Source organism: Solanum dulcamara, chromosome 12, assembly GCF_947179165.1.
Source record: "Solanum dulcamara chromosome 12, daSolDulc1.2, whole genome shotgun sequence".
NCBI classification, from domain to species: domain Eukaryota; kingdom Viridiplantae; phylum Streptophyta; class Magnoliopsida; order Solanales; family Solanaceae; genus Solanum; species Solanum dulcamara.
In genome coordinates, this window is record NC_077248.1 from 9,515,747 (window position 1) to 9,542,371 (window position 26,625).

The 26,625-nt window shown below is 33.5% G+C and overlaps 2 protein-coding genes and 1 pseudogene across 2 annotated transcripts; 1 reads left to right on the forward strand and 2 right to left on the reverse strand.

Annotated features, from left to right (window-relative positions):
- Positions 1–2,791: 2,791 nt before the first annotated feature.
- LOC129876551 (pectin acetylesterase 5-like) lies at positions 2,792–10,901 on the forward strand. Its single transcript, XM_055952010.1, has 12 exons — positions 2,792–3,115; positions 3,266–3,348; positions 5,038–5,167; positions 5,812–5,891; positions 6,017–6,106; positions 6,453–6,577; positions 7,379–7,439; positions 8,540–8,593; positions 8,691–8,768; positions 8,856–8,961; positions 9,083–9,228; positions 10,347–10,901. Exons 1-12 carry the CDS (start codon positions 2,911–2,913, stop codon positions 10,455–10,457), a joined length of 1,269 nt encoding a protein of 422 aa, XP_055807985.1. The 5' UTR covers positions 2,792–2,910; the 3' UTR covers positions 10,458–10,901.
- Positions 10,902–12,965: 2,064 nt separating this feature from the next.
- Positions 12,966–13,914, reverse strand: LOC129875580 (uncharacterized; annotated as a pseudogene).
- A 7,180-nt stretch (positions 13,915–21,094) lies between these two features.
- On the reverse strand, positions 21,095–23,980 carry LOC129876612 (probable protein phosphatase 2C 4). The gene is made up of 4 exons (XM_055952089.1): positions 22,464–23,980; positions 22,265–22,378; positions 21,840–22,104; positions 21,095–21,749 (listed from the first exon to the last, which is right to left on the reverse strand). Exons 1-4 carry the CDS (start codon positions 23,820–23,822, stop codon positions 21,634–21,636), a joined length of 1,854 nt encoding a protein of 617 aa, XP_055808064.1. The 5' UTR covers positions 23,823–23,980; the 3' UTR covers positions 21,095–21,633.
- Positions 23,981–26,625: the final 2,645 nt, after the last annotated feature.

A 26,625-nucleotide genomic window follows, 5' to 3' on the forward strand; every position in this document is an offset into this window, starting at 1 on the left:
CGAATTATGGAGGGTGAGTCAAACCCAACATATATGCCCAACCTTCGTTGAGGGCCCATTTTTGTACGTTGTGGTGGTGCTACAGGCACATATACCGCACAACCAAAAATTCTTAAATGGGCTATATTTGGTTCATGACCAAATACTAATTGCGATGGAGAGTATTTATTATAATGTGTCGGTCTGAGACGGACAAGTGCTGCTGCATGTAAGATAGCATGACCCCAAACAGTAATTGGCAATTTTGTTTTCATTAGTAGAGGTCTTGCTATCAATTGTAGGCGTTTAATAAATGACTCTACAAGGCCATTTTGAGTATGAACATGAGCAACAGGATGTTCAATTTTTATCCCAATTGATAAGCAATAATCATTAAATACTTGGGATGTAAATTCTCCAGCATTATCAAGGCGAATGGCCTTAATTGGATAATCTGGGAATTGCGCTCTCAATCTGATTATTTGTGCTAACAACTTCGCAAACGCCAGGTTGCGAGATGATAACAGGCACACATGAGACCATCTAGATGATGCATCTCTTAGGACCATAAAATATCTAAACAATCCACTAGGTGGATGAATAGGGCCACATATATCTCCATGTATACGCTCTAAAAATCTAGGAGATTCGATACCGACCTTCAGGGTCGATGGTCTGGCAATTAATTTGCCTTGATAACAAGCAGCACATGAAAATTCATCATTTGTAAGAATCTTCTGGTTCTTTAAAGGATGTCCAGTTGAATTTTCAAGAATTCGTCTCATCATTATTGATCCAGGATGACCTATTCGATCATGCCATAGCACAAATATATTTGGATCAATAAACTTCTGGTTTACGATCATATTTGCTTCAATTGCACTAATTTTTGCATAATATAGGCCAGATGACAGAGTTGGTAATTTTTCCAAAATATATTTCTGGCCTGAGACACTCTTGGTTATACCAAGATATTCAATATTCATTTCATTTAATGTCTGAACATGATATCCATTTCTGCGGATATCTTTAAAACTTAACAAGTTTCTTGGGGATTTAGAAGAAAATAGTGCATCTTCTATAATATTTTTTGTCCCCTTAGGTAGAATTATAGTAGCTCTTCCGGAGCCTTCTATCATTTTTGAATTACCAGAAATTGTAGTAACATTAGCTTTTCTTCTAAGTAAATTGGAAAAATATTTCTCGTCTTTAAATATAGCATGGGTTGTTCCACTATCAATTACACAAATATCTTCGTGATTTATCATTGATCCAAATAAGATTTAAGGCATTTCCATATTTTCTTCACAAAGAAAGAAAGTAAATATTATAATTAATACATAATTTATTATACAAAATTTTATTTTATTACATGGATCTAAAAAAATACAAACATAATATTTAATACATACAACAATAAAGAGAATTGTTTAAATATTATCGGGCTTATCAACATTCATATTTACTTCTGGAAAATTAAAGAAATCAGCTACATCCAAATGCATGGGCTCAATATTATCTTCAGAGATAAAATTTGTCTCTGGATTATTTTCTGCCCTTTTCAGAGATGCTTGATATAGCTGAACAAGGCGCTTTGATGACCGGCAAATTCACGACCAGTGCCCCACACCTCCACATCTATGACATATTGTTTCTTAATTATTCTTCGGTAAAGCTTCTAGCTTTTTACACTGCCTTTTATATTACTGATTATTTCTCGGTGTCAGCCGAGCATCATGATTAAAATTTCTTCTTTGACTACGAGCACGACCACGACCACGACTGGGGCCATGGCCTCTTTTTCGTTGGTTAGAATTTGCCTGATTCACTTCAGGGAGTGGCAAAGAACCAACAGACCGACTATCATGATTTTTCATTAATAATTCATTATGACGTTCAGCAATAAGTAAGTGAGATAATAATTCAGAATATTTTGTAAAGCCTTTTTCGCGATATTGCTGCTGCAAGAACATAGTCGCGGGTGGAAATGTGGAGTATGTTTTTTCAAGTTTATCTTGTTCCGTGATTTCATCTCCGCATAAAGTTAACTGAGCTATAATTCGAAATAAAGCAGAATTATATTCAGTTATATTTTTAAAGTCCATTAGTCTCAGATTTAACCAGTCATGACGTGCTTGTGGAAGCATGACCAACTTCAGGTGGTCATACCTTTCTTTTAAATTTTTCCACAATTTCAAGGGATCTTTTAATGTAAGATATTGTAATTTAAGACCCTCGTCAAGATGGTGGCGGAGGAAAATCATAGCTTTTGCACGGTCTTGACTAGATGCCTGATTATCATCTTTGATGGTGTCTGCCAGACCCATCGATTCAAGATGAATTTCGGCATCTAGTGCCCATGAGGAGTAGTCTTTTCCAGAAATATCAAGAGCAGTAAATTCAATTTTAGAAATATTTGTCATTTTATAAAAATAAAATTAAATAAAACTCTTATACCACTTTTGTTATCTTGAAAAATTAGTTGGAGCCTCGTGCTGATAACGTGTTGTAAAATATACTAGCTTAATAAAATAAAGAGGAGAAAGTAATAGAGAAGAAGAGAAATAGAACCGAGAAAATCAAGAATTGCCATCTATATATTCTCTTACATTTTGCACAAACTTGTGCATATTTATAAGGTGAGAAGATAGGGCAATTAGTTGCCCAATTTGACAAATAGCCAAGTGGGTGGGTCCCACTTAGATGTGACATCCACAATAATTTAACAGGCAGTAATATTTTAAAAATATAAGTAATAATAGTATATATAGTCGTGAAGTGTGTATGCAGTTTTTTTTTAAAAAAAAATTCAGTTACCCATTGACCTTCACCTACCCAAGCCCAACCAACAAAAGAAAAAAACAAATAAGCAGCTCAAATGCTCAGTGCCAAAATCTATTGATCCCAAATCAGAAAAAGTTGAGCAAAAAAATGGCGAATCATAGATTTCAAGGACTAAAATGGTGGCGAAAATTGACAAGAAGAGAGTGGACTATTGCAGCAGCTTCATTAGCTATTCTAACTTTTACACTTTCCTTCATCTCCCACTCTCACAGATACTCTAATAATTCAACGACGACTCCTAACGATTTGATAACCTTTACCCCTTTAAGCAATGCCCAAAAGAAATCTGCCTGTAATTTTCTCTTTCTTCCAGATTTTGTTTCGCTGACTTCAATTTGTTAGTTTTAAATTTTTCTTTCTTTTTAGTATAATCGGATATGTGAGCGAGTTCAAATTGAATAGTGAAGTGGGGCAGATTTATTTTTTTTGTGATTTTTTGCAGTTTGTTTAGATGGAAGCTTACCTGGGTATCATTTGCAGAAGGGTTTTGGATCTGGGTTTGATAAATGGGTTCTTCACATTGAGGTTAGCTTTTATTTAAAATTTAACCGAGTTGATCAATTGTTGGAATGTGCTTTCTATCTTGCTATTTTGCTATTGTATTTTGTTTTGATTCAAAAACTTTTCTTTTGAGAGTAAGGTATCGGAAACTGTCTCTCTAACTCTCGAAACTAGGGGTATGATTTGCCTATATCTTACGGTGTCCCGACTCCACTTATGGGACTACTGGGTATGTTGTTGTTGTTGATCAACTGCTGAAATGAGTTAACAAAGTCACTTTTTTTAATTTTATTTTGCGACAAAAAGTCAATCAACTAAAAGTCACTCTAGTATTGCTATATCACCACAAATATTCTCTTAGCCGGAAGATGTGTTTGCATTAACAATTTAATGATGTGACACAATGTTTGAAGCCAAAAGAATAAAAAAACATAAATCCCGATCATTTCAACCAATGTAGGACTATTAGACTCATGAATCAGACCCGTCTTACATGGAAAAAGTCATAGTGTGTTTGAAAAAAGATGGGTGTGCACTCCAAAAAATTCATATTTATGAGAAATTGGTCATATATAGATTTGGTGATACAAAGTGGTCCATTGTTGATGACTTTTCTTTTCCTTAGAATGATGTTATTCTCAAAGATGGGAACTTTTATGCTGTTGATAATACTGGGAGAGTTGCTTGTTAAATTGGGTGATGTGTCATTGCCTGAATTAGTAGATAAAATGCTTCTTGTTAAGTCTTGTGTGGACTTGTTGATGGTTGACTAATATTTGAGTATTGATTTTGAAGATGATCTTGGATACAATGGGGATGTTGAATTTAATGAGGAATTTGATTTTTACATGAGCGAAAGGACGTTTAAGTTTAAAGTTTAAGTGGATAGAGATATGCAAGAGGTGGGTTGAGGTCACTAGTTTGGAGGATAGTATATTGGTCATTGAGATGTATGTTTTCTGCTTTGGCTTCTGAGCTTGATTATGGGGGTAAAGGGATCTGTATACTCTTCAGAAATCAGTTCTTTTGGTTTTTGTACAGATAAAAGAAGGGTAAGGCAGTCAGTTTCGTGGGTCGATAGAACTATATTGGTTAAAATGGTTGCATTTTATGTTTCCTTTTCTTCAAACATTGTGTGCCATGTCATCAAATTGTTACCAGAAATTACTTTCTGACTAAGAATAGATTTGGTGTGTTATATCTGGTGTGACTTGCATGTATCCGGAAAGTGACTTTTCTGTTATAAATTTTAAAAAAGGACTTTCTTACTTTATCTACAATAGTTGACTGACTTTTTTGTTGCAAAATAAAGAAAGTGATTTTGTTGCACCATTTCCAATAGTTGAGTGTCCATATATGCAATCAACTCTTAATTAACTTCATCATGTTGCTCGCAATAGTAAAAAATGTCCCTTGTAATTCTTAAATTCTTTAATAGAGTGGTAAAACACTTCAACATAGTATCCGAATAGGTAGAGGTATTGGGGTCGAGTCATATCGTTCCCACAAACAAAAAATATTCTCATGAAAAAGAAAAATCCAGCCATAAGTAAAGGGACATGTTCTCTATCTTTTGATGTGTTGAGCTTAGTTAATGGAGAAGTAGTAGCCAAGCACACAACATTATCCTGCAAATGCGATATGTCAATATTCTAGTTTGCTCTTTCCCTTTTCTTTGTTGACTTATGATTTTGTGTTGATCTTGCATTGCAGGGTGGAGGCTGGTGTAACTCAATAGAAACATGTTCTTTTCGCCAGACAATGAAATTGGGCTCCTCAAGGTTCATGGAGCATGAAGTTCAGTTTTTTGGGATTTTGAGCTCTGACCCATCACGAAATCCGGGTAAGCAACTGTAAGGGCAATTTAAGGATTACCCTCTTGATATTTATCGAAAAGAAAAAACAATTGACTCCTTCCGTTCAGTTTTTAGATTTTGTTAGCTCCATGAGCATATCCTAGCTGATTTGTATTGGAGCTAACTCTACCTTTTTAAAATCCATTGTGGATCTGTTAGCATCTTCTTGATGCCTTTATTGAAACCTCAAAACAAATAAAATGACTTAACTCCTTGATATAGTGCATTCAATGATTGTTATCATTATAATCTTGCTAGCAAATTTTCATTATGTTAATAATTGTGTTATCTTAAAGTTTGGATCCTCCAGCAGTTTCATTTACGAAACGAAGACATCAAGTTTGCAAGTACACTAGATAGCTCATCATTTTATATTTTTCTGTTGATAATGAATTAACCATCTACAGAAGTTCATGTTTGCCAAGAGGAATAATAGGAACTTACTTGAATACTTTTCCTTCTTGACTGTCAATACTTACCACATAGTTTTTCTTTTCGTATTTGTTGATGAGAATTAGTATCACTTTTGACAAAAAGTAGGTATTAGTATTTGACTTATTTTTGTTTTAAATGAAATTTTGCTTCATTAAGGGATCGTATGCTCTTGTTTGGCCAATTTGACTTTATTCAGATTTCTTCGACTGGAACAAGGTCAAGATACGCTATTGCGACGGCGGATCCTTTTCTGGACACCCAGACAGTGAATTTAAAGTAAGTTCATGGAACGTTTATTAAAGACTATGAAGGTTGTGTTTTTCCATGACATGCATCAAGAAGATGAGGAAAAGAAGGCAAAGAAAGCATTGAGTACCTATGTTTCTGTTCATTTATGGCAGAATGGAACAAAATTCTTCTTCAGAGGCCAGGTTATTTGGGAAGCAGTAATGGATGAACTCTTGTCAATAGGACTTTCTAATGCTAAAAAGGTATTCTTTTTCTCTTTGTCTCATTCAATTTTTAGTTTTTTCAATTCTCAGTTAGATAAAACGTTTTGCTCTGTCCTCTCCCCCACCCCCCACCCCCTAATTTTTTCAGTGAATTTCTTTCGTTTGTTCTGAAGTAGTATTGTAATATCTAACAGATTTTCAATTCAAAAAGTACACCATTCTGAATTTATAGTTCTAATCAATATACCGTATCTTTCTAAGTGCACCAAGAGGTGATTACTTCTTTTTCTTCATTAGAAAAAAGGTTGTTATTGCTTTTATTGGAGTACTGGACCTTGTCACCTAGAAGTCCAAGACTTGCACCTTTTTATGTCTAACTTTGCAGGCACTTCTTTCGGGATGTTCCGCTGGAGGTTTGGCAACTCTCATACATTGTGATGACTTCCGAGAGATTTTACCCAAGGATGCCAATGTCAAATGCCTTGTTGATGCAGGTTTTTTCCTTAATGAGTATGTCTCCTAGATAACACTGTGCATATAAACGTTCCAATCACTAATATATCTATTTCTGGATCTTGACTCTCAAACATGATTAATATACCTGTTCCTGGAAGAAGGTATACTTTCAAAGCTAGAACGTGATTTTGGAATAAGAAAGTTATAGGAAGAAAATTGATGGTATTAATCAATTCTTTAGTTATTCATTGTAAAAGATTGCCAGGAAATAATGAAATATTAGCTAATGAATGAGCTAATATGCCTGCAACTGAGAAAACTAAATAAAAAGCACCAGTTACTGCTAAAAATTAGGTAAATAGATGTGCCAATACCTTTAAGCTTTTAAATAGTACTCCAAAGATAGCCAGGAAAGGGTGGAGTTTGAAATGCTGAATGAGCTCATATGCCGACAACTGAAAAAAAAATTAAAGGTGCAAACTCTCATGCTAAAAACTTAATAATAGGTGAGGACTGGCTCACCATAATAGATCGGAATCTCATACTGTAATAGGTGACAAAATTTCAATGAAGAAAATATATGACTAACTGGGGCTGGAGGAAACTATGGAACATCTTGGTATGTTGATCATTTTGTACGAAAGAGTTACCTTTTCCTTTAAATACAGACTCTAATCAAATATTGAAGAAGATACCTTTTGTCGAAAAGTTTGCACTAAGATTTGTAAAATGAGATGGACAATTTCACCTCCAATAAAGTAGAGTTGTACCCATTCAAAGAACTGTTAGGTTTCTTAAGCATGTAGTCCAAATTTGAATCAACTCTTAAGTCTATTATTGCTTTCACTATTTCAGAAAGGATGTTGCTGGAAGTCCCACCATTGAGCGATTTTATCAAGATGTCGTTAACCTCCAGGTTTTTTCTATTACTACAGAAGCTAATTTTCTGTTTTAGTTTTTTTTTTTTTTTTTTTGTGCGCATGCTTTTTTTCCTTCTGTGTTTGTGATCGGTTGTCTCAACATATTTATTCCATCTTCCTTTTAGAACCTGGTCATATTCCAATGTGATGAATGATCCTTAAGGTGTAATTAGATGGGAGTTACTAAATGTATGTTGATGGAGAAATTATTGATGTAAAAATACGAGGAAAACACAATTCAACTTGGAATTGAATAGTTGAAACAGTTTCATTTCATAATTTGTTGCATATGACCAACAGAAATGGAATAGAAAATTAGAAGTGGTTTTTATGCATTTTTTATGGTGCAAATGGATATTGTTGAATCAGAATCTCGAGAGGTCTAACTGAGAAAGTCTGTAACTAACTTAATTGTTTGTCCTACAAACTGTTTGTAGTGTGTATGATAAGTTTTGTACATGGTACATTCTACTAAGAATTATGAAGGTCCTAAGATTTATATAAAAAAGGGCAGCTCGGTGCACTAAGCTCCTGCTATGTGCGGGTCTAGGAAAGGACCGGACCATGTAATGGGTAAATGTAGCTTGAAACCTGATACAACTCGATTTCTACTTCTGAACCAAATAGAAATCCCAGAAAGGGATTCATTATATATATATATATATATATAAAGAGATCCCAGAAAGGGAAAAGACTGCAAAACGTTTTATAAGTGATGCAATGATTTAAGGTTTTACTTCTGTGAGGAAAGGGGAAGAAGGTGTTTTCCCTCATCAGTTGTACAAGCATCATAAGAACACATGAATATGAATGGTGATTTAGTTTTCTTCTTACTGGTTCTCTATAGAGGTGATGGAAGAATGTTTCTGCTGAATCTCCGCTGCTTGATCAACAAAATGTTGTTACTAATCAGTGGCATAATTTCTAAAGTGCAGTTTGAGCAAATTACAATGTTTATGAAGTACCTATAAACCTGGTTTTTTAATTGCAATTTCCAACTATTGTAGTTATCAACTATTTATTCGTGTACCCTGTTTCTTGATTGCATTTGTTCTAATTTCTCACTCAAACCTGATTGCAATTTGATCGTTCTCAGGGTGTGGCAAAAAGTTTAAAGAAGGATTGCACGTCAAGATTGGAACCCTACAAGGTGCCCTTTACTATTTATAATGGACATACTAACATTAATTATTCTTTTACAATTCACCCTTTCTCTACTGCAACTTTATGTTGGCCTCATTGTTCAGTGTTTTTTCCCTCAAGAATTTATAAGCAACATAAAGACCCCTGTTTTCGTTGTTCAACCAGGATATGATTTTTGGCAGGCAAGTTTTCGTTCCATGTTGTTTCAGCTTCTAGTTAATATTTTTTTCTTTCTAAATGCTCTAATAACTTACTGTTTATACTTCCAGATACAGAACATCTTGGTACCTGGTTCATCAGATCCACATCGAAGTTGGTTCAAATGCAAGCTAAATATCAACAACTGTAATTCCAAACAGCTTGAAGTCCTGCAAGGTGAATACTTGCATCTAAAAACAGCAATTGCAGTTATCGCAACCAGGCTTTTCATTTGAGGAGTCTAGGGATTAGGATGCTTGCTATGTTGTCACCTTATGAAATTATTCATTATCTACAGATTTCCGAAATTCTTTGCTCAAAACGCTCGATGGATTTCACAAAAGTCCAGAAGGGGGCATGTTCATAAATTCTTGCTTTATACATTGCCAAACATGGGTTACTGAGACATGGCATTCTCCTCGTTCTCCAAAAATCAATAACAAAGTAAGTTTCCCTTTATTCTATCTACGGGTCTGAAGGTTTTTCGAATTTTATCATCATAGCTTTTAGTAAGTTGCACATACTGTTAATAGATAAAATCAGACCCAATGTTCACCATGCACCTAACAGTTAGAGATAGCAAGATGGATAAGCGGTTGGTAGATGGGAAAGGTAATTATTAACTGTTCCCATCTGTGATCCACCCTTTTACCCATTCACCAACAGTGAAAACTAAAATTGTTAGAAACCAAAGTAAGAGACACTCGAAAAGTTAATGAACATCTAACTTAATGTGCAGTTAGACCTGAAAGCTTATGTTAGATCTTTCTAAAGATCAATTATGCTAATATTTTACTCCATATGTAACCGTAAATGGTGGGGTTTTGCTAAATAGTTTGCTTCAAAGCCTTCTTGAGGAATTATGTTAGGTTTGAACTTGACATAAAGGATATTTGATTAGGATCACACTAAGTATGCTGTTGTTGTTGGGCTAGAATAATTTAATGCTACCTTCTCTTCAAGATCTCATCGTGCTAGTGCATTTCGGAATTGCTTTGTACCATGTCCTAGAATAGGACAAGCTTACACCAATTCTTTCTTCAGACTATATCAATATCTTCTCCAGTCTTTTCTCCGTTTCTGAGACCACATATCTGTTATATCCAGAGACCACTCTAAGAAGATGTAGCTAATCAACCTTTCTTGCTTTCATTTATAGCATGAATTTGTTTCACCACATTTAGGGTGGTACCATTGACTGCAAGGTGCCAGCTATTCTAATATTAAGGAGAGTTAGTACTCAAGACTAGTCATGTCGCATTCCTAAAGCCCGTGGTTGAGAGTTATTGCTCTTGAAAAAAATAGCATACAAGCAGAAATCTAAAACTCGATGCAGTAGATATCTGGCTTGTCTATTTTTTTTCGTAATTTGGGAATAGCTTCGAGCTTAAACCGATGAACTCAATCCAAGCTGAGAAATAGGAGGAATGGAGTTTGGGAAAGTTTGCTCAACTAAGCTTCTGGAATTCATTCATTAGAAATGAAAAAAGTCTTTCCAAAGCTCAATATATACACACATGTCCTCATTAACTTCACTAACCGTTTTCCGGATCATTGAGCAGACAATTGCAGAGGCTGTAGGAGACTGGTACTTCAACCGTAAAGAGGCAAAACATATTGATTGTCCATTTCCATGCAATCCTACTTGCTATAATATGGATTTTACTCGATGATGACAGGCCAGTTGCTGCAGGTTTACTGATATCTTATGTTATGCTCTATTTGACTGTACTTTGTGGGAGATTTTTATGCAAATATGAGAAACCATGATTCAGGCAGACAGGTTGAAGGTATGCAGCCAGAGTATTCTTGTTTTTCCCTCTATTGTGAGCATTCTGGAATCGCGACGTTAATAGTGAAAGCTCACCTGCCATAATTTTAGTCTGGAGTTTATCTATAACCTTGAGATCAACAACTTCATTTGAAAGTGTTGTTCCTATAGTTTGTTCCTTACCACAAGTAAACCGTTGGAAAGATTTAATTTTTGATATTTGATCTTTTTACTATTTTAAAAGGCAAAAATTTGAATATATTACAAGTGACTATTACTTATTTTTTGATTCACCTCTTGTAAATGGAGCAATACTCTATAATGTTAAATGTAGTTCTAATTTTCATTTGTGGTCAAGATAGATAAAAGGTTGAATCCCCCAAAATAGGAAGGAGTTTTTCTCTAAAAATAATGTTTTTTTGCGTCTTTTGGGGGTTAAAAAACGACTTTTGTGGATTATTAATTTTTTCAACAGATAAAGTAGAACTTTAACTACTAAAAGATCACTATTTTTCAATTGATATTTTAATTGAATAAGTGAGAAAAGAAAAAAATATTCAATAGTTATTTCTAGTGTTTCAAAGAGCAGACACACAGGGTTACTGGGTAGAGGGGACTTGAAAACTGATGTACGAAGGTTAAAGGACCTCTTAGGCTTATAGATCTCATGCTGACTCCTAGTAACAGGACTGGTGGGTAGACTAGAGGGAGAGACGGGAGTGGGTGGAGGAGGAGAGCTAGGTAGGAGAGCAAAAAAAGACGTTGGGGTCGACCCAGCAGGCAACGAAGGAGCGATCTGCCCAGGTGAGGGGGCAGAGCCGTTGGTTGGGCACAGCGAGATGGGCAGCGGTGCGGGAGAAAGGTGGTGATCCGGCAGGTTTGTGGAGGTAGTGAAATGACGAACCACATAGGGAGATGGTCCATCGTCTAAAAATTGATATGTGTGATTTTGAGGAGTATGTAACTTGGCAAAAGAAAATTGTGTCTCATCAAATATTATGTGACAGCTAATGATGATTTTTTGAGATGACAAATCAAAACATTTATACGCACGATGATGTGACGGATATTTCAAAAAAAAAAACGGGGTTGATCGGGGTTGAAGTTTGTATATGAGTGTGGAGGGAATGAGAGGATAACATAAACACCCAAATACACGATGATGGGAATAAGAGGAATCTTTTCAATAAAGAATGCGAACAGGGAATTGATAGTTTACCGGTTTATGAGGAAGGATGTTGAGAACATAAGTTATCATTTGCAAAGCATGATGCCAAAAGTAAGGAGGAAGGGAAGCATGGGCCAATAAGGTACGAACAATGTTATTAATTGTACGGATTTGTCTTTTGGCTTTCCCGTTTAGAGGAGATGTGTGAGGACATGAAAATCGAAATGACAGACCATTGGCTCTATAGAAGTCCCAAAAGGGGCCATTATCAAATTTCTTGTCATTATCACATTGAATATTCTTGATGTCCCGCTCAAAGTGAGTTCGAATAAATGTCTTGAAAGTTAAAAATGTGGAAAAGGTTTGTGATTTGTGCGATAAAGGAAACGTCCACAAGAATTTAGAATAATCATCCATAAACAAGACATAATATCGATGACCTGAGGAACTCAAAACGGGTGATGTCCAAAGATCACTATGTATAACATCAAATGGCATAAAAGTGCTAGAACTCAAAGCATAAAATGGCAACTTAACATGTTTTCCAAGAGAACAAGAATGACAAGTACAAACATCTCTACTTGGATTACAATCAATCAATTTATTCTTCCTAAGGGAATTCAACAGAGGTGCTCCCGGGTGACCCAAACGAACATGCCAAAGAGATTGTGCCAAAGCAGCAAAAGTAGATGGTGAAGTGACTGGATTGGTGATCGGATAAAGCTCTCCCCGACTGTTACACCTCATTACCAGCCTTCTCGTCTGAAAATCCTTCACAGAAAATTCAAAGGGATCAAAATTAATAGAGACAGAGTTATCAGTGGTAAATTTGCAGACAGACACCAAATTTTTAACTAGGTGAGGAGCATCAAGGACATTGTTTAAGTGCAATGAAGGACATGGGGAAGACAAAGTCGTGTGACCATAGCCATGAATTGGAATTGATTGACCATTACCAATAATTATACCACGTTTATTGCTCTTATTAAAATAAGACGTGAGGTTACCTTGTGTGGATATCATGTGAGAAGTGGCGCCGGTGTCCATGTACCAATTTGCATCTGGAGGAGTGATCCTAAGAGTATCCATGGCGGCTTCAATGTCTGTAGGAGTAGGGGCTGTCGTGTAGGCCTGCTGAGGTTAGGGGCTAAGAACACCCGCTCGTGGTGGCTGCTGTTGTCCATAATTGGGTCGGAACCAAGAAGTTGAAGGATATGGACACGGTGGTATAGCCCAAGGACCTCATGATGCCATCCACGACCACTGCTGCCCGCCAGCCCATGGAGAATAAGGCGGAGGGTTCTGCCCCGCTGACTGCTGCCTAGTGCTGCGGCTGTTGCCGCCTTCTAGATGACCACCATGGCCTGTATTACTGCCATTGGTGGCAGTTCTTTTGCCGCCTCCATGACCACCATTGTTGCCGCGATATTTTCCCCCATTATTGCTTCGGTTGTGATTCTTTTTTCCACCATTAGAATTGCGGTTGGAAGAGGAATTATCAAGAACATCAGGAGGACCCTCGGACGAGCGAGCAACTAAGGCAGCGAAGGAGCTTTGGGTCGTTTTCTTAGCACGGTCAACCTCCTCAAGAGTGAGCATCGAACGGGCTTGATAAAATTGAGGCAATGGGTCACGTTGGCAAATAAGAGTGGCCACACCTTGGTAGGGCTCGGTAAGGCCAGAGGCCAGTTGAAGAACTAGTCGATCGTTAGCAACCGGGGAGCCGACATTCTTGAGTTGATCCGACAGAGATTTGAGATGTTGACAATAGGCAGAGACATTCGAAAAATCTATCATGTCGACATGAGTGAAGTCGTACTCAAGGGTGACAACACGAGAGTGTTTGTTATCCTAGAATATGTCACGCAAGCGATTACAAGCCTCCATCGCCGTGGTGTCGGGTTCAAGAATTGTATGCAAAAGATCATGAGAGATAGTAGCGTAAAGCCATTGGAGAACGGTGGCGTCCAAGGTGGACCACAGTTCTTTGTCCTCCTCTTGTTGAGGCCGTTTCTCCGTGCCCGCTGCCGGAGGAATAATATGATCAATCACCCGATGGGATCTTGCATGAATCTTAAAGAGTTCCGCCCATGTGGAATATTGTATGTTCTTCATTTCAAGAGTGATGGAAACATGGTTCTTAATGTTGGATACAACAAGAGCAGGATGAAAGGAAGATTTGGAGTTAGACATGGTGATTGAGAAGAGAGGAAGAGGGAGAGGAGGGGTCGGCGGTAGCAGGAATCCGAGAAGAAGAAGAAGGTCGGATCGTGCCCTAGAAATCTGATACCATGAAAGAGATTAATCCCTCGATTTATTTCATTAACCTCAATAGCTTATATACACAAATACAAGAGTATAATTAGGATATAATTAAGGAAATTAAATATCACTGTATTAGGAACTAAATAAACTAAATATCTCTATATTAGAAACTAAATATATACAATGTGTTACAATCTGTCAGAATATATTTTCATATATTCTAACACATTTTTATTTGAAGAATCTCAACGAGAGAATATAACTTTTGTAATTCATTGTGAAAAGAAAAGGAAAAATACTTACAAGTATACCTTTTAACTTTAACAATTGTTCAACATTTTGTGTTGTATCATTTGATAGTAGTGTGCATTTTGTCCAATTTCATAAAACTCTACCAGATGAGTTTAATTTTAGATAGGGTTTTTGAACAATAATCTATCCTAAATTCTAGCTCATGTGTATATAAAGACTAATATATATCTTTGAGATATCTCAAATATTTCATAAACTTTTGGGATATTCAATATTCATAAAAAGATCAAGATATAGTTGAATTCTTCTTGATATTTCGAGAAGATCCACAAAATCCTCTTTATATGAAGATCACATAAATCTTAAGGAGGTCCAAATCATTCTACGTTTAAGAAATATGTTATTAACTGCCTTCAAATTACAGAGAAAATTCAGGAAAAAAAATAATCAAGGAACAAATAAAATTGTACCTACATCGTTTTACCAATAAAAAAATTTCATCATATTTTATTTGTGGTTGTAATTTATGGTCGAACTTCTTTTCTTTCCTCAGAGTTGGAATCTCACTAACCTCCCTATTTTATGTCATTTTAAAATTAATTGCGAACACTTTTAATTTTACATTTTTTTTAAACTTTCCACCCCCATTTGCACAATTGCCAATGGAGAGTGTTGGAGTAACATTTTAATATTTAGAATATATTAAAGTTGCTTCATATTGTATTGCCAATGTTCGTGAAAATGTGTTGTTGCACGTTGGAGTGCATTACTTCTCACATTAAGTTGTGGTGAAATGAGCCAATAATTTTCCATATAACTCTTGTAACCTCTATCTTTTTCACTCTTTATTCTATTTTTATATCTCATGTAGCATATAGCTCATTCACTTACCCTATTAAGTATTCCACTATAAATAGTGATGGTCTTCTTTGTGTTGTGAAGATCAAGAGATATACAAGACAAGAAAAACATAAAGTGGAAAAGAGGAAGAGTATTATATTGTGTTTATATTGAGGTTAGTGCAGTGAAAGAGAGAGTTGAGACAAAGAAAATCTTTTAAGTTTTCAACTATATTCACTATATAAAAGAGAGTATATTATGTTGAAGGAAGGTGTTCTGATAATGGAGTTTTAGACTCTTAAACTAATCCGGAGTTGTTTGAGTTGTATGACATTGTTGGGTTGTTGTATTTTGGAGGGGACAAGTCAAGAGTATTACGGCTGGATCGGTGTAGATTATGCCGCAGTGAACTTAAATCTCTTTAAAGAGAGCGAGATATCCGCGCCTAATACATTTTTATTCATTTTGTTATTTTATTTTTCAATTATAATTTATTGTATTTGTGGTATATAACTCTAACAAAGAGTGTTATTATTGAGTTAAACAGAGAGTATGGATATATAATAAATTTTAGATTATGAACTCATAATTTCAAAATTTCAAATATTTAAGAAGTTCCCAAATTTCTGCCGTAAATTCAGTCAAAGTTTCAACCATCCCCCGATATTTGGGATCAATTAGGAACATTTAAAAAACAGATAAAAAAAATTAGGGGTTTAGGAGAAGGGTTAAATAGGGCGAGGAATTACGAGGCGAAGAATTGAATTTTTATCAATAAAATAAAATCTCATACGTAATCAACCGAGTTACTAAAATTCTAAAAAAAAACATAGAATATAATTTTAACTTTTGTATAAAAAAATTTCTTTAGACTTTTTTATAGGTGAAACAGTCGTCACCATTACTCTGTTAATACGTTACGTTTCAGCAAAATTATTTTCGAGTGAGTGATGTTGATAGTCCAAAAATCAAAACCAACTCTTCTATACTTTGAACATTTTATTTATTTATTTATTTTCAGTTGTTTGACTGTTTATTTAATTTTTTAAAAGCAGTTCATGATTCATGAATTAATAAGTTCATAAGATATAATTAGAGTTGCCAAAACCACAAGTAACTGTACAATAAGTTAATCTTAATTACTTTTCACGTGGCTGATTTCCCCCCTCCATGTTCATCATGCAACTCATTTTCCTTTTCATTTTTCTTTATGATTCGGTCACTTGATACGAGAATTTCACTGTTTTGATTAATTTGAATTTTTTTAGGCAAATTTTTTATCAGAGATTAATTTACACAATTATTCCTTTTTAGAGATTATTTAGATTAATTTTATCCGATGATTAAAAATTGTGCAAATATAATTCTAGAGAAATTATTTTTTGAGACTATTGAAGCTCAAATTTAATGTTTGTTCATATATTGATTAAGTACCTTATAGATAAAGCATTAAATTATCGTCTAATATTTGTAACAACTTATAAATTTTTATATAGTGATATATGGTTTGACATTTTTTTCATAATTTTTTTGATTTGATAAGGGAAAAAAAATTAAATCATGATTTAAGAAGTTTATAAGTTACGCAAGAAATAAAAAAAAATCCATTTACTAAACAACCGTCCAAAAAAATATACAAAAATTTTACAAAATTCCAGTATTCGAAATGATACATTTGATTAATGGTGAATGTATTCATTCATCTCACTGTACCACTCGACCATCATCCCATTTATCTATCTATACTATTTTAAAAGTGTGAAAGTTTTAATAATGTTATTTAAATATACTATATTAAAAGTGGGAAGGTCTTAACGGTATTGTTTGAACTATTTGTCCTTCATTAAAAGTATCTCCTTCAGATAAAATTGTCTTTTCGCTCTTTTTTAAAATTTATTATTTAATTATATTTATAATATTTTAAAGTAAGGAATCCTAAATATATGGCAAGAGGAAAATATATTTTAAAAAATAAAAAGTCCTAAAATATTTAATAAGAGTAAAATATATGGTAAGATAGGAGAATTAATAATTAAGGAATCCTAAAATATATTGTAAGAGCAATATATTTTAAAAATTAAGGAAAAAATATATAATATAAGTCTAAAGTTTAAAATATTGAAATTGTAACAATTCATATCTTTATTATAATTGGTATTTATTACACGGCACTTCAATTGAAAAGAATCCAAGATTATGTAAGTAGTATTTTTGAGGACTATTAATTTTTTATGTTAAGTATTTTAATTGATTTCTTCATTAGTAAGTTGTTGATTTACAATTACACCATAACGCTTTCTATTATAATTAGAATTATCTTTTTGTTGGAAGGTTTTCTTGTTGGAAATAATCTCTTTCATATTTGATTAATCCTTTATTGGAAGCAAAAAATTTGGACCTCTATAAATGAAGGATTCTTTTCTCCCATAATAATAGAATAACATCCACAATGTAATTGCTATTGAGTTTTGTTTACCAAAAGATTATTCTCTTCATAAGTTTTATGCTTTAAATATTTGTTTAATTCTAATATGTATGTCACTTGATCAAATCATATCAAATATTATGCTTTCTTATTATGATTTTTTGTTATCTAATTAATTTATTGCCGCCAATATTTATAATTGGTAGCATCCGCTTGATGTTATGTTATTTCGATTTCAATATTTTTTTGGATTTACAAGTATTTTTTTGTTATAAGATTGTTGTTCTATCTTGAATAGTATTCAACAGGTGGATCGAGAAGATCTATTATTCCAACATCTTAAGTTAATGTTTTGAATGCAACAATTTATTAGTCCCTGTTCATTCTTCTAATCTTTACTTTACTTTTCTTTACGGCTGAAAAGTATTGATGATGCATGACTATGAATAACAATTAAAGGTCAAGTCTTTTCCTGTTTCTTGATTTTTAGCATTGTGAAAAAATTTTAATCACAAGAGATTTGATATGATGAAATTATGAAACATTTGATTCAAAGATCAATTGGATCCTAAAATTGTCTTGCAAATAGCTTTCTTCGATTTGAAAGCTTTTGAAGGTTAAGTTGACGTTGTGATTAGAGTCCTAAAATATATCATAAAAGATATTAAGAGAATTAGTATATGGTAAGAGTTTTAAGGTTTTCTCTCATCAACATGTAAATGTAAATAAAATTTGGCACTCTCACTTCTACTGGATCTCAATCTATACACTTAGTGGAGCGCGAGCTTTAAAACTATTTTCTGTGAGATGGGTGCCTTCACCTCTGTAAGAGCCTTTATCTCGAAAGAGATTAAGTAAGGCAAGTATCTGACCATTAATTCTGTAACAAAGGAACATGGCCTTGGCATGAACTCTATCCTAATCCGAAACAAAAAGTGGAAGGTGAGCTAGATCGGCCAGTTCTGACAAGCCGACGATGATGATAGGTTGAGATTGCCCCTAACCACACTCTAGAGGATACACGAAAAACATTTACTATATTTAATTTTACTCCATGATTATTATTGTGATAGTGAGTTAACGTGCTCCTCTTTAACTTTAAGTACACTTTTTATCTTATATTTTTTTACGTTATTTATTTAAAAATTTATACTCAATAATATAATGCACACACAATAATTTATTTTTTTATATTTATAACAATATAGCGTATAAAAAATATTATTTTAATGTACATTTATTATTAAGAAACACTTTAACTAGTATTATAAAAAAAAAAAAAAACTAACCAACCATCCATTTTTGTATTTTTTGATTTTGTAAAAAGCAATATTGCCTAATTAAAGCGTTTTGTCAGGTAGCTTCAGCCTAAAGGCCAACTACTCTTAAGTCAATCAACCAGAGTTATCGGGAGGGTAAAAAAAAATTAATTTTTAATTAAAAATTTTGAATTAAGTACTTTCACATATAAAGTCATATTTATTAAAAAAACATTTTACTTTCTCAATGTGAAACTTTCTGATATAAATTCAAATTTAATTGAATTCAAATATAAATACCGAACACCAATTCATTTGTTACTTTCTTAGTTCCGTGTGAACTAGTCATGTTCCATTATGCATTCTAACAAGGTTTTGCGCGGCACTTAAAAAAAATATCAATTTGACTAATATATTTATTATTATTATTTTCGTTTATTTTTATTTATTCACTCCACCCTTTTTAATAAATAATAATTAATATAGGACTTTTATTATAATATTTTTATTATTAATTGATGTTCAATATTAGACTAAGGTTAAGAGTAAAACATGGAAAATTTAATTAGTTTTTCTTATTATGTTTACAAGTGAAAATCTATTTTTGAAATAGTAGATAAATAAGAGTGATCTGTGAAAGTAATTATTTGTCATTTAATTCTAGAATAACTAATACCAAGGACAGAAATAAAAAAAATTGATTCTCTCTTAATTTTTTAAATTGATAAATAATTGAGAACAATTACTTTTAGTATATATAACAATTACTCCCTCTGTCACATATTAATTGTCCATTTTATTATAAATAGTTGTTTAAAATTATTTATCAATTTACAAAATCTAGATATAATTAGTTTTTAAAAATTATTATTACGTTTATAATTAATTCTTTTTTGAAAGTGTAAAATAAATTTGTAATTTTCTTAAAACAAATTAAGAGATAAATTAGAAAAATTATCCTTATTTATAATTTTCTAATAGGCATTTAAAAATAAATTGGACAACTAATATAGAACGACGAGAGTACTCATATTTTAGAGACATGTCGGGTGCTACTGTTTACGTTTTTTCTAGCTAGATCAATATGCACCTACTTTCTTAATATTTCACATGTCACGAACTATGACTTATATGGCTCTTTTATTTTCTTTCTCTATTAGTGGATTTGATTAGCAAATGAAAACGCGTAGGTTTAGAAAATCAAGAGCTTAATTGGTTATGTTTATTAAAAAATCACGAGATTGATTTATTTTATTTATTTATTTGGAGCAATCATGAGATTAATTGACTATCTCCATTTTCAGCCAACAACTTTCCATTTAAGGAGTAATAGAAGATTAAGTAGTAATAAAAGTCTTCTTAAACTGGAGAATTCTAGTGGATATTGAAATTTGAATTCCAAGAGCATTTACTCTTAATGATCTTTCTAGGCCTTTCAATTTAAAAGAAATTTTTTTTTAGTGAACTATGGTGTCAGCTTATCTGTTCGTATTTAATTTCAATTCAAAGTTTCAAACATAATAACCAGATTGGTGATGACCAATTATTTTATTTATTACAATATTATGAGCCTAATTTACACACATCTTAATTATTTCGTCACGTATCTACGACCTCCCCTTAGCATAGTCAGGGCCGAAGGCATAAGAGTTCAAGAGGATTTAATCCTTCATTGTAAAATTATACAATTTATACTTTTTGAAAATATATATATATTGAATTCCTTTAGGATAAGAATTTATTTTTCGAATCCACTTATTTGAAGTTCTAAGGCTTCCATATATAAGAAAATATCACCGATTACCATTTTTGTCTATGCTAGTATTTAAAGTCTGATCTCGAGGGGGCGAAGCCACACTTATCTGAGCCTCCGAGGGGGAATCAATCGATACCCTTTGTTGAAACATTAAACTGTGTAGACAAGCTAAATTTTTTTATGTATATATATATTTTATCTTGAATGCCCTTAAGACTATATATATATTATCATTTTTTTTACTTCTACTTTCATTAGTGAAAGTCGTAACTCTATTTTCATCCACTTCGTAATCATGGGTGATGACCAATATTGGGCAGGTTTTGGTCTACTAGGATCATTCATGATTAAACAATGAACAAAAGTAAACCAAGAAGCTGTTTGAAATGGAAGACAAAATCAGTAGTATAGTTCAAGCTTCCACCAACAATTAATTGTTTTTATATTTTGAAATTTATATACCCCCCCCACACACACACACAACACCCCCCCCCCCCCCCAAAACAACATATGGATAATTGGAGTGGCAAAAGAATTCCACCAGCACTTAGAATTTATTTCAACCATTCCCTCGTCATATCAATTTGCTTTTAGCGTTATGCCTTGTACATTGTTCTAATATATTGATTCCCCCCTACAGATTCTTCTTGGATAAGTTATAATATGTTCAAAAAAATAAGTACAAGATTTGTATAATCTCAAACTGGACCAAAAGTATGAAGAAAAAGAAATGAATTTTCGACCAATAAGATCGAGTCTATTTGAGGTATCAGGTTGTGTGATAGACAAACCTAGGAATATATGTACAATGAGAACAATATTCTGTTACAAATATCCTAAGATTTTACTTTTGAAGGGAAAAAGGGGCAACTTTATTGGCACCTTTACAATCCCCTGAACAACAAACATCATTTGTGTAACAAATGTTAATGAGTAAAACTAGTTTGAACTTTTCTAAGTGTATTCTTTTGTGTGGATAAGAGCACCAAAGTCTTCGTTTATCTTTGGGGACGAATTAGAGCAACAAAGGATCGAATCTCAATGGATCGTGGCAGTAAGACCACTTTGCCACTTACAATACCCTACACAAAAGTTTTCCTTTATAAAGTTGATTTACATGGATGATCTCCATATCCTTCCTTCGAATGATATGATGATGATTGAGACATCATCGTGGTACTTCCTACGATCCCCTTGTTGTATATCTAGCAACTCGTGGAAGTCCAAGCCTGCAAAATCGGAGAACAAAAGTAGTTTAGTTCGATTTCTTTGGGAAATCATAGTACTTCGAATTCTCACAAGCACAGATATATATTTACCAGCTTTCTTTGCAGCTCTAAATAACACTTCTTCAACAAGATGTTGCGCGGGATCTCCCTCAGGGAATATAGACATGAAAGTCTCAACTTCAGAGACTGCTTCTTCATTTGTGAAGTATTGATAAAGTCCATCAGATGATAAGATGAGAAATCTGTCTCTTGGGCCAAGTCTATGGTGGTGTAGTGATGGTATACAATTGATATACGGCGAACTTCCAATGTAGTCTATTCTGAAGACCCCTAGAAGTCCATTGTTCCATTTAGGCTGTAATATCACACAAGTAGAAATGACATTAACACAACGACAACAACTTGTTAAATTGAATAACGATTTTAAAGAAGTTCGATAATTTGAAGGGAATACTAGGCATTTTTATGACTTATGATCATAGACGCGATAAGTGTAATGTGAACGTTAAGAATACCTGTTTAAGAAAGCCTGCACCAAAAGCTCGAGTAATGTTCAAAGAACCTTTCACTCTATCATTTTTAATAGCAGAAGTATCACTTGGATGCTCACTTTTAATCCTAAGAACTTCCTGCAACAATTTACCAGACAAGCATGAGTATTAGTCCATGAAACACCAAAAGATCGAAATTTTTGGACTAGAAATGCAACAATACCTCTTTAACAGATGTGCTATGGTCCATAGTGAGTTGATAAGAACTCAGATTGTGTTTTCTGTCTGAAACAACTCTGTAGAATTCATCAATGCTATTTCGACTCTCCTCATTTATTCGTCCCAAATTACCAACGGAACGATCGGGTTCAGGATGTTGAGCCAAAACTGCTCTGCTATCTCCAACATTCATCAAGTAAACATCATTGCCTTTCATCAACATTACTAAAACACATGATCCCATTAAGGCTAACTCGGGGTTTTCGTTCACCATCTTATCCGTTATCTCCAAATATGATGCCTCGGCTCTCCTCAATGCCTCTGATAACGCCGTCAATACGTCTAAATGATCAATACCTGCAAGCTTTGATTGATCAGATTCTTGATTTTGAACGATAATTGCATCGTTGCACATGAGATTTTCCGAGGTTTCTAACTTGTCATTCCATAGCAATCCCTTGAGTTCTTTGAATACGTTCGTGTAAAGATTTTTCAATAAAAAATCAGTAGCATCAGGTCCATTAAAACCATCATAAATTCCAACAAATACCCATCCATGTTCCTCAGAAATCACTACATGTACTCTGTCTTCCCCTGCTTTCCCCTGAGCCCACTGCACACTTCGACTTCGAAATGATCCATTATCCTCATCATCTTCATCCAAAGTGTTTTCACTAATCAAAGGTACATTAACCCCATTATTATTATTATTCTCTGCCAAATTCATTTCTTGATACCCCAAAAGAGAACTTGACAAAACTTTCTTTAAATTCTTAACTAAATCCCATTTACTTGACTCAGGTTTGTACCTCTGTAGCTGCTGATCATACTGATTCTCCAACGGGCCAGAATTGAAGCTCCGCTCAATCGGGCCGGATAGGAATCCCCTCTCCAACGGGCCTGAGCCAGAGTTGGAAACTCGGGGAATTGGGCCCGAACAGATAGATTGGATTGATCTCCGGGGAATTGGCTGAAGAGGAAAGGAAGAAAACCACTGAGAGCTCTCAAAAGCCGACGACTTCTCAATGTAAGTATTAGAAACATCGACGAGGGCGGTGGACAGAGGCGTAGTAGAGGTGTTGGCGGAGATAGAGGCGCCGGAAATGGTGCGAAACGCAGTCGTTTGACTGCTGCTGCTACTACTGCTATTGCTGGAGATAGTTGTAGTGGCGGAAGAAGAAGAAGAATCTTCTAGAAAAAGATGATTCTTAGATGATGAATCATGCAATATGTAGCAAAAAGAATGGCCTAATCCTTTATCAAGACTATCAATAAGGTCTACGCCAATATCATGTCGTCTTTTGGATATTTCTCCAACATCTCCTGCAAAACAAAACTTCAGTTTCCCAATACCGTTTCCCATTCGATATTTGGTAAGTTAAAAAATATCGATCAATAGACGTCCAATCTTGCAGTAGCTAGTTGTTTGGGCTCAACATGTTGTGAAGGACATCATTAAGAGAGATATTTCAAAAAAATAAAAAACATAAAACTCTGGTTCAAGGCAATAATAAAAACAAAGTTTTATGGAGAAATAGTATTTTGAAAGTAAATAATTAGGGAGAGAATAAAGCTGCTGCCATGAGAGAAAAATTGAGGAATATCAAGATTGATATTTGAAAGTTTATAATTGGTGTTGTGGGCTTTTTAGCATTTAAATTCACAAGTAAAAAGAGGAACAAAAAGTGGAGAGAGAGAGAGCAACAAAAATAAAATAAAAAATAGAGAAGTTGACTTTGGATACATGAAAGTAAAAATATTAGTTTATTGTACTTATTACTCCCCTCCTCCATCCCAATCTATGAAAGAGGTCGTTTGGTAGGATTTAAGGAGTTTACGGATCGAATTTGATTGGTTATTTTTTAAATTCAAAAAATAAGATAGGGCAGTGCAAAAATATACATGTTCAAAATATTTTTCTTGTTAGGGTTTATTTGTTTTTAAAAAAAATAATTATAAAAAATATATATAATTTATTGATTCAAGTATTCTTTGTTTTTTTGAACAACACAAAATTAAATCAAATCTTATTAATAGTTTGAAATTTAAAATTAAATCAAACTAAATTCAAATAAAATAGATTTATTTAATTGATTTATTTTTTATTTGGATCAATTTTTATTCAAACTATGAACATTGTTAGATAGAATGTATTAGATATGGTATTATTTAATTCTTTGTTTTATATGATTTTTGTCTACGTATGACTAAATACATAGCATATCATGATATTAGTAATATATTTGTCAATTTTTTTTTACATATATCTTAAGAAAAATATCAATAGAGTGTAATTTGACTAAATTATCTTTATTTATCACGCTTCTCATCCTAATACTTCTTTTTGCATCATATTAATATCTCTCCATATTTATAACTAAGGATAAAAGTGGAAACAAACAACTAATTATGTTTTAATTTTCTAAAATAACAAGTATTTGGATCATCTAGTGTTAGTATGGATGACAAGTACTTAGGAATTCATGGAGTATCTGATAAGCAGAAATAAAATTATTCTTAATACACCAAACTAAATAGACAGTGGATAAGAAATAATTTTAATATAACTAATTTCAATATTACTATGCATCTTATTCAACGTCAGTTTTATACACTCCACCAAACATTATAATTATAATATTCTCGTTATTATAATATCATTTAGGAAAAAAGCACTCCTATATTCGATGCTCGTTTGGGTGGGGGAGTTCACTATTTTCCTACTTTTATTTTTATAAATGTTTTAATTTTTCTATGGTTTCATGGGGAAGAAGTAAGAGAAATTAAAGGCGTTGACTTTGTGTTTTTTTTTGCATTTCCTTAATATTTGGGAGTGTTTTTTTTTTTTTTCTAGCTTAAGGTTAAGGTAAGCTAAAGCGGGTGTTTGAATAAAATAAGTAGTACTTATGGATTAAAAGTCAAAAGGGCCAACTTGAGAATATAAAATTAAGAAAATGATTATATAGAGGGAGTATGCCGACTGGGAAATAATATTGGGTGCCACGTTTACGGGACACATTAATGCCAGCTGGCTTGCTTCTTCATTGGCTTGATTGATTTTAGTTTTATAGACTTTTTATAGCTTGACATAGATTTCCTCTCTTCATTATCAAGCTAATAATGTTGTTTCCTTTTTTTCTTTTGTTAAAAGTTTTTACGCGCTTGAAACATTTTATCTTATATTTTTGAACTAAATATATCCCTTTTATTATATAATTGATGCGAAAATACCACTTTTCAATTAAAACCCTCCAATATGGCCGATACCAATCCAAGTGGCCTGATATTTTATTGAGGTGAATACCACCTCACTGTCTCAACCCCATTTTATCCCTTCCCCAGCTTTTCTTCCAGCACCTCCTCCCCTTCATACAATTATCACGACACCACACTTCTCTCATACTCGTGCAATTCTCAAACAGGTGTGCTAGTGTAGTATTTCTTCAAACTTAATCCTAGGACCTCCATCTATTTCATAGCTCCAACATTGACGACCTTAAAATTTTATTCAAAGTCGTAAAACTGAAATAAGGAAATTGGGAACCGTCAATCTTAAGCTTTTACACATTATTGATATTTTCGTGATGTTATCTGCTTCTTTTCATATAGTTTACTGTTCCCCTTGTGATTTCATTAGAATGTCACATGGCTTGGTGACAAAATCAAAACTTTGGGTCTTCTTCAAGCACCAAATTTGCCACAAGTCTTTACCGTTTGCCCTATAAATAATATGAACCTTCTTCTCGTTATCATAAAAAATTAAAATATCATCCTAAATAATTATTTTTCCTTTGATTTCTTTACAGAAGGATTAGAACACAATTTTCTTATTTCTATTAATGGTCTGGTTCAATTCAGTTGAAATCTTGAAGATAAAGAATAGACGATTAATTTGCTATAATGGAAGAATTTTTATTTAAATTGATTTTCAGTCCATAAAAAAGAAGATTGAAGTTAATTAGGAAATGGGTCTTCTTTCCTAGATAGAAATCCATCGGAGAAAGTGAGGAATAAAAGTCAGAATGAGTTGATGGCAGTGGTTGGATGCGGGGAGAGGAGGTGGTGGAAGAAAACACAGGGGAAGGGGTAAAATGGGTTTGGGATGGTGAAGTGGCATAACATGGCATCTACCTCAATGAAATATCAGGCCACTTGGATCAATTTTT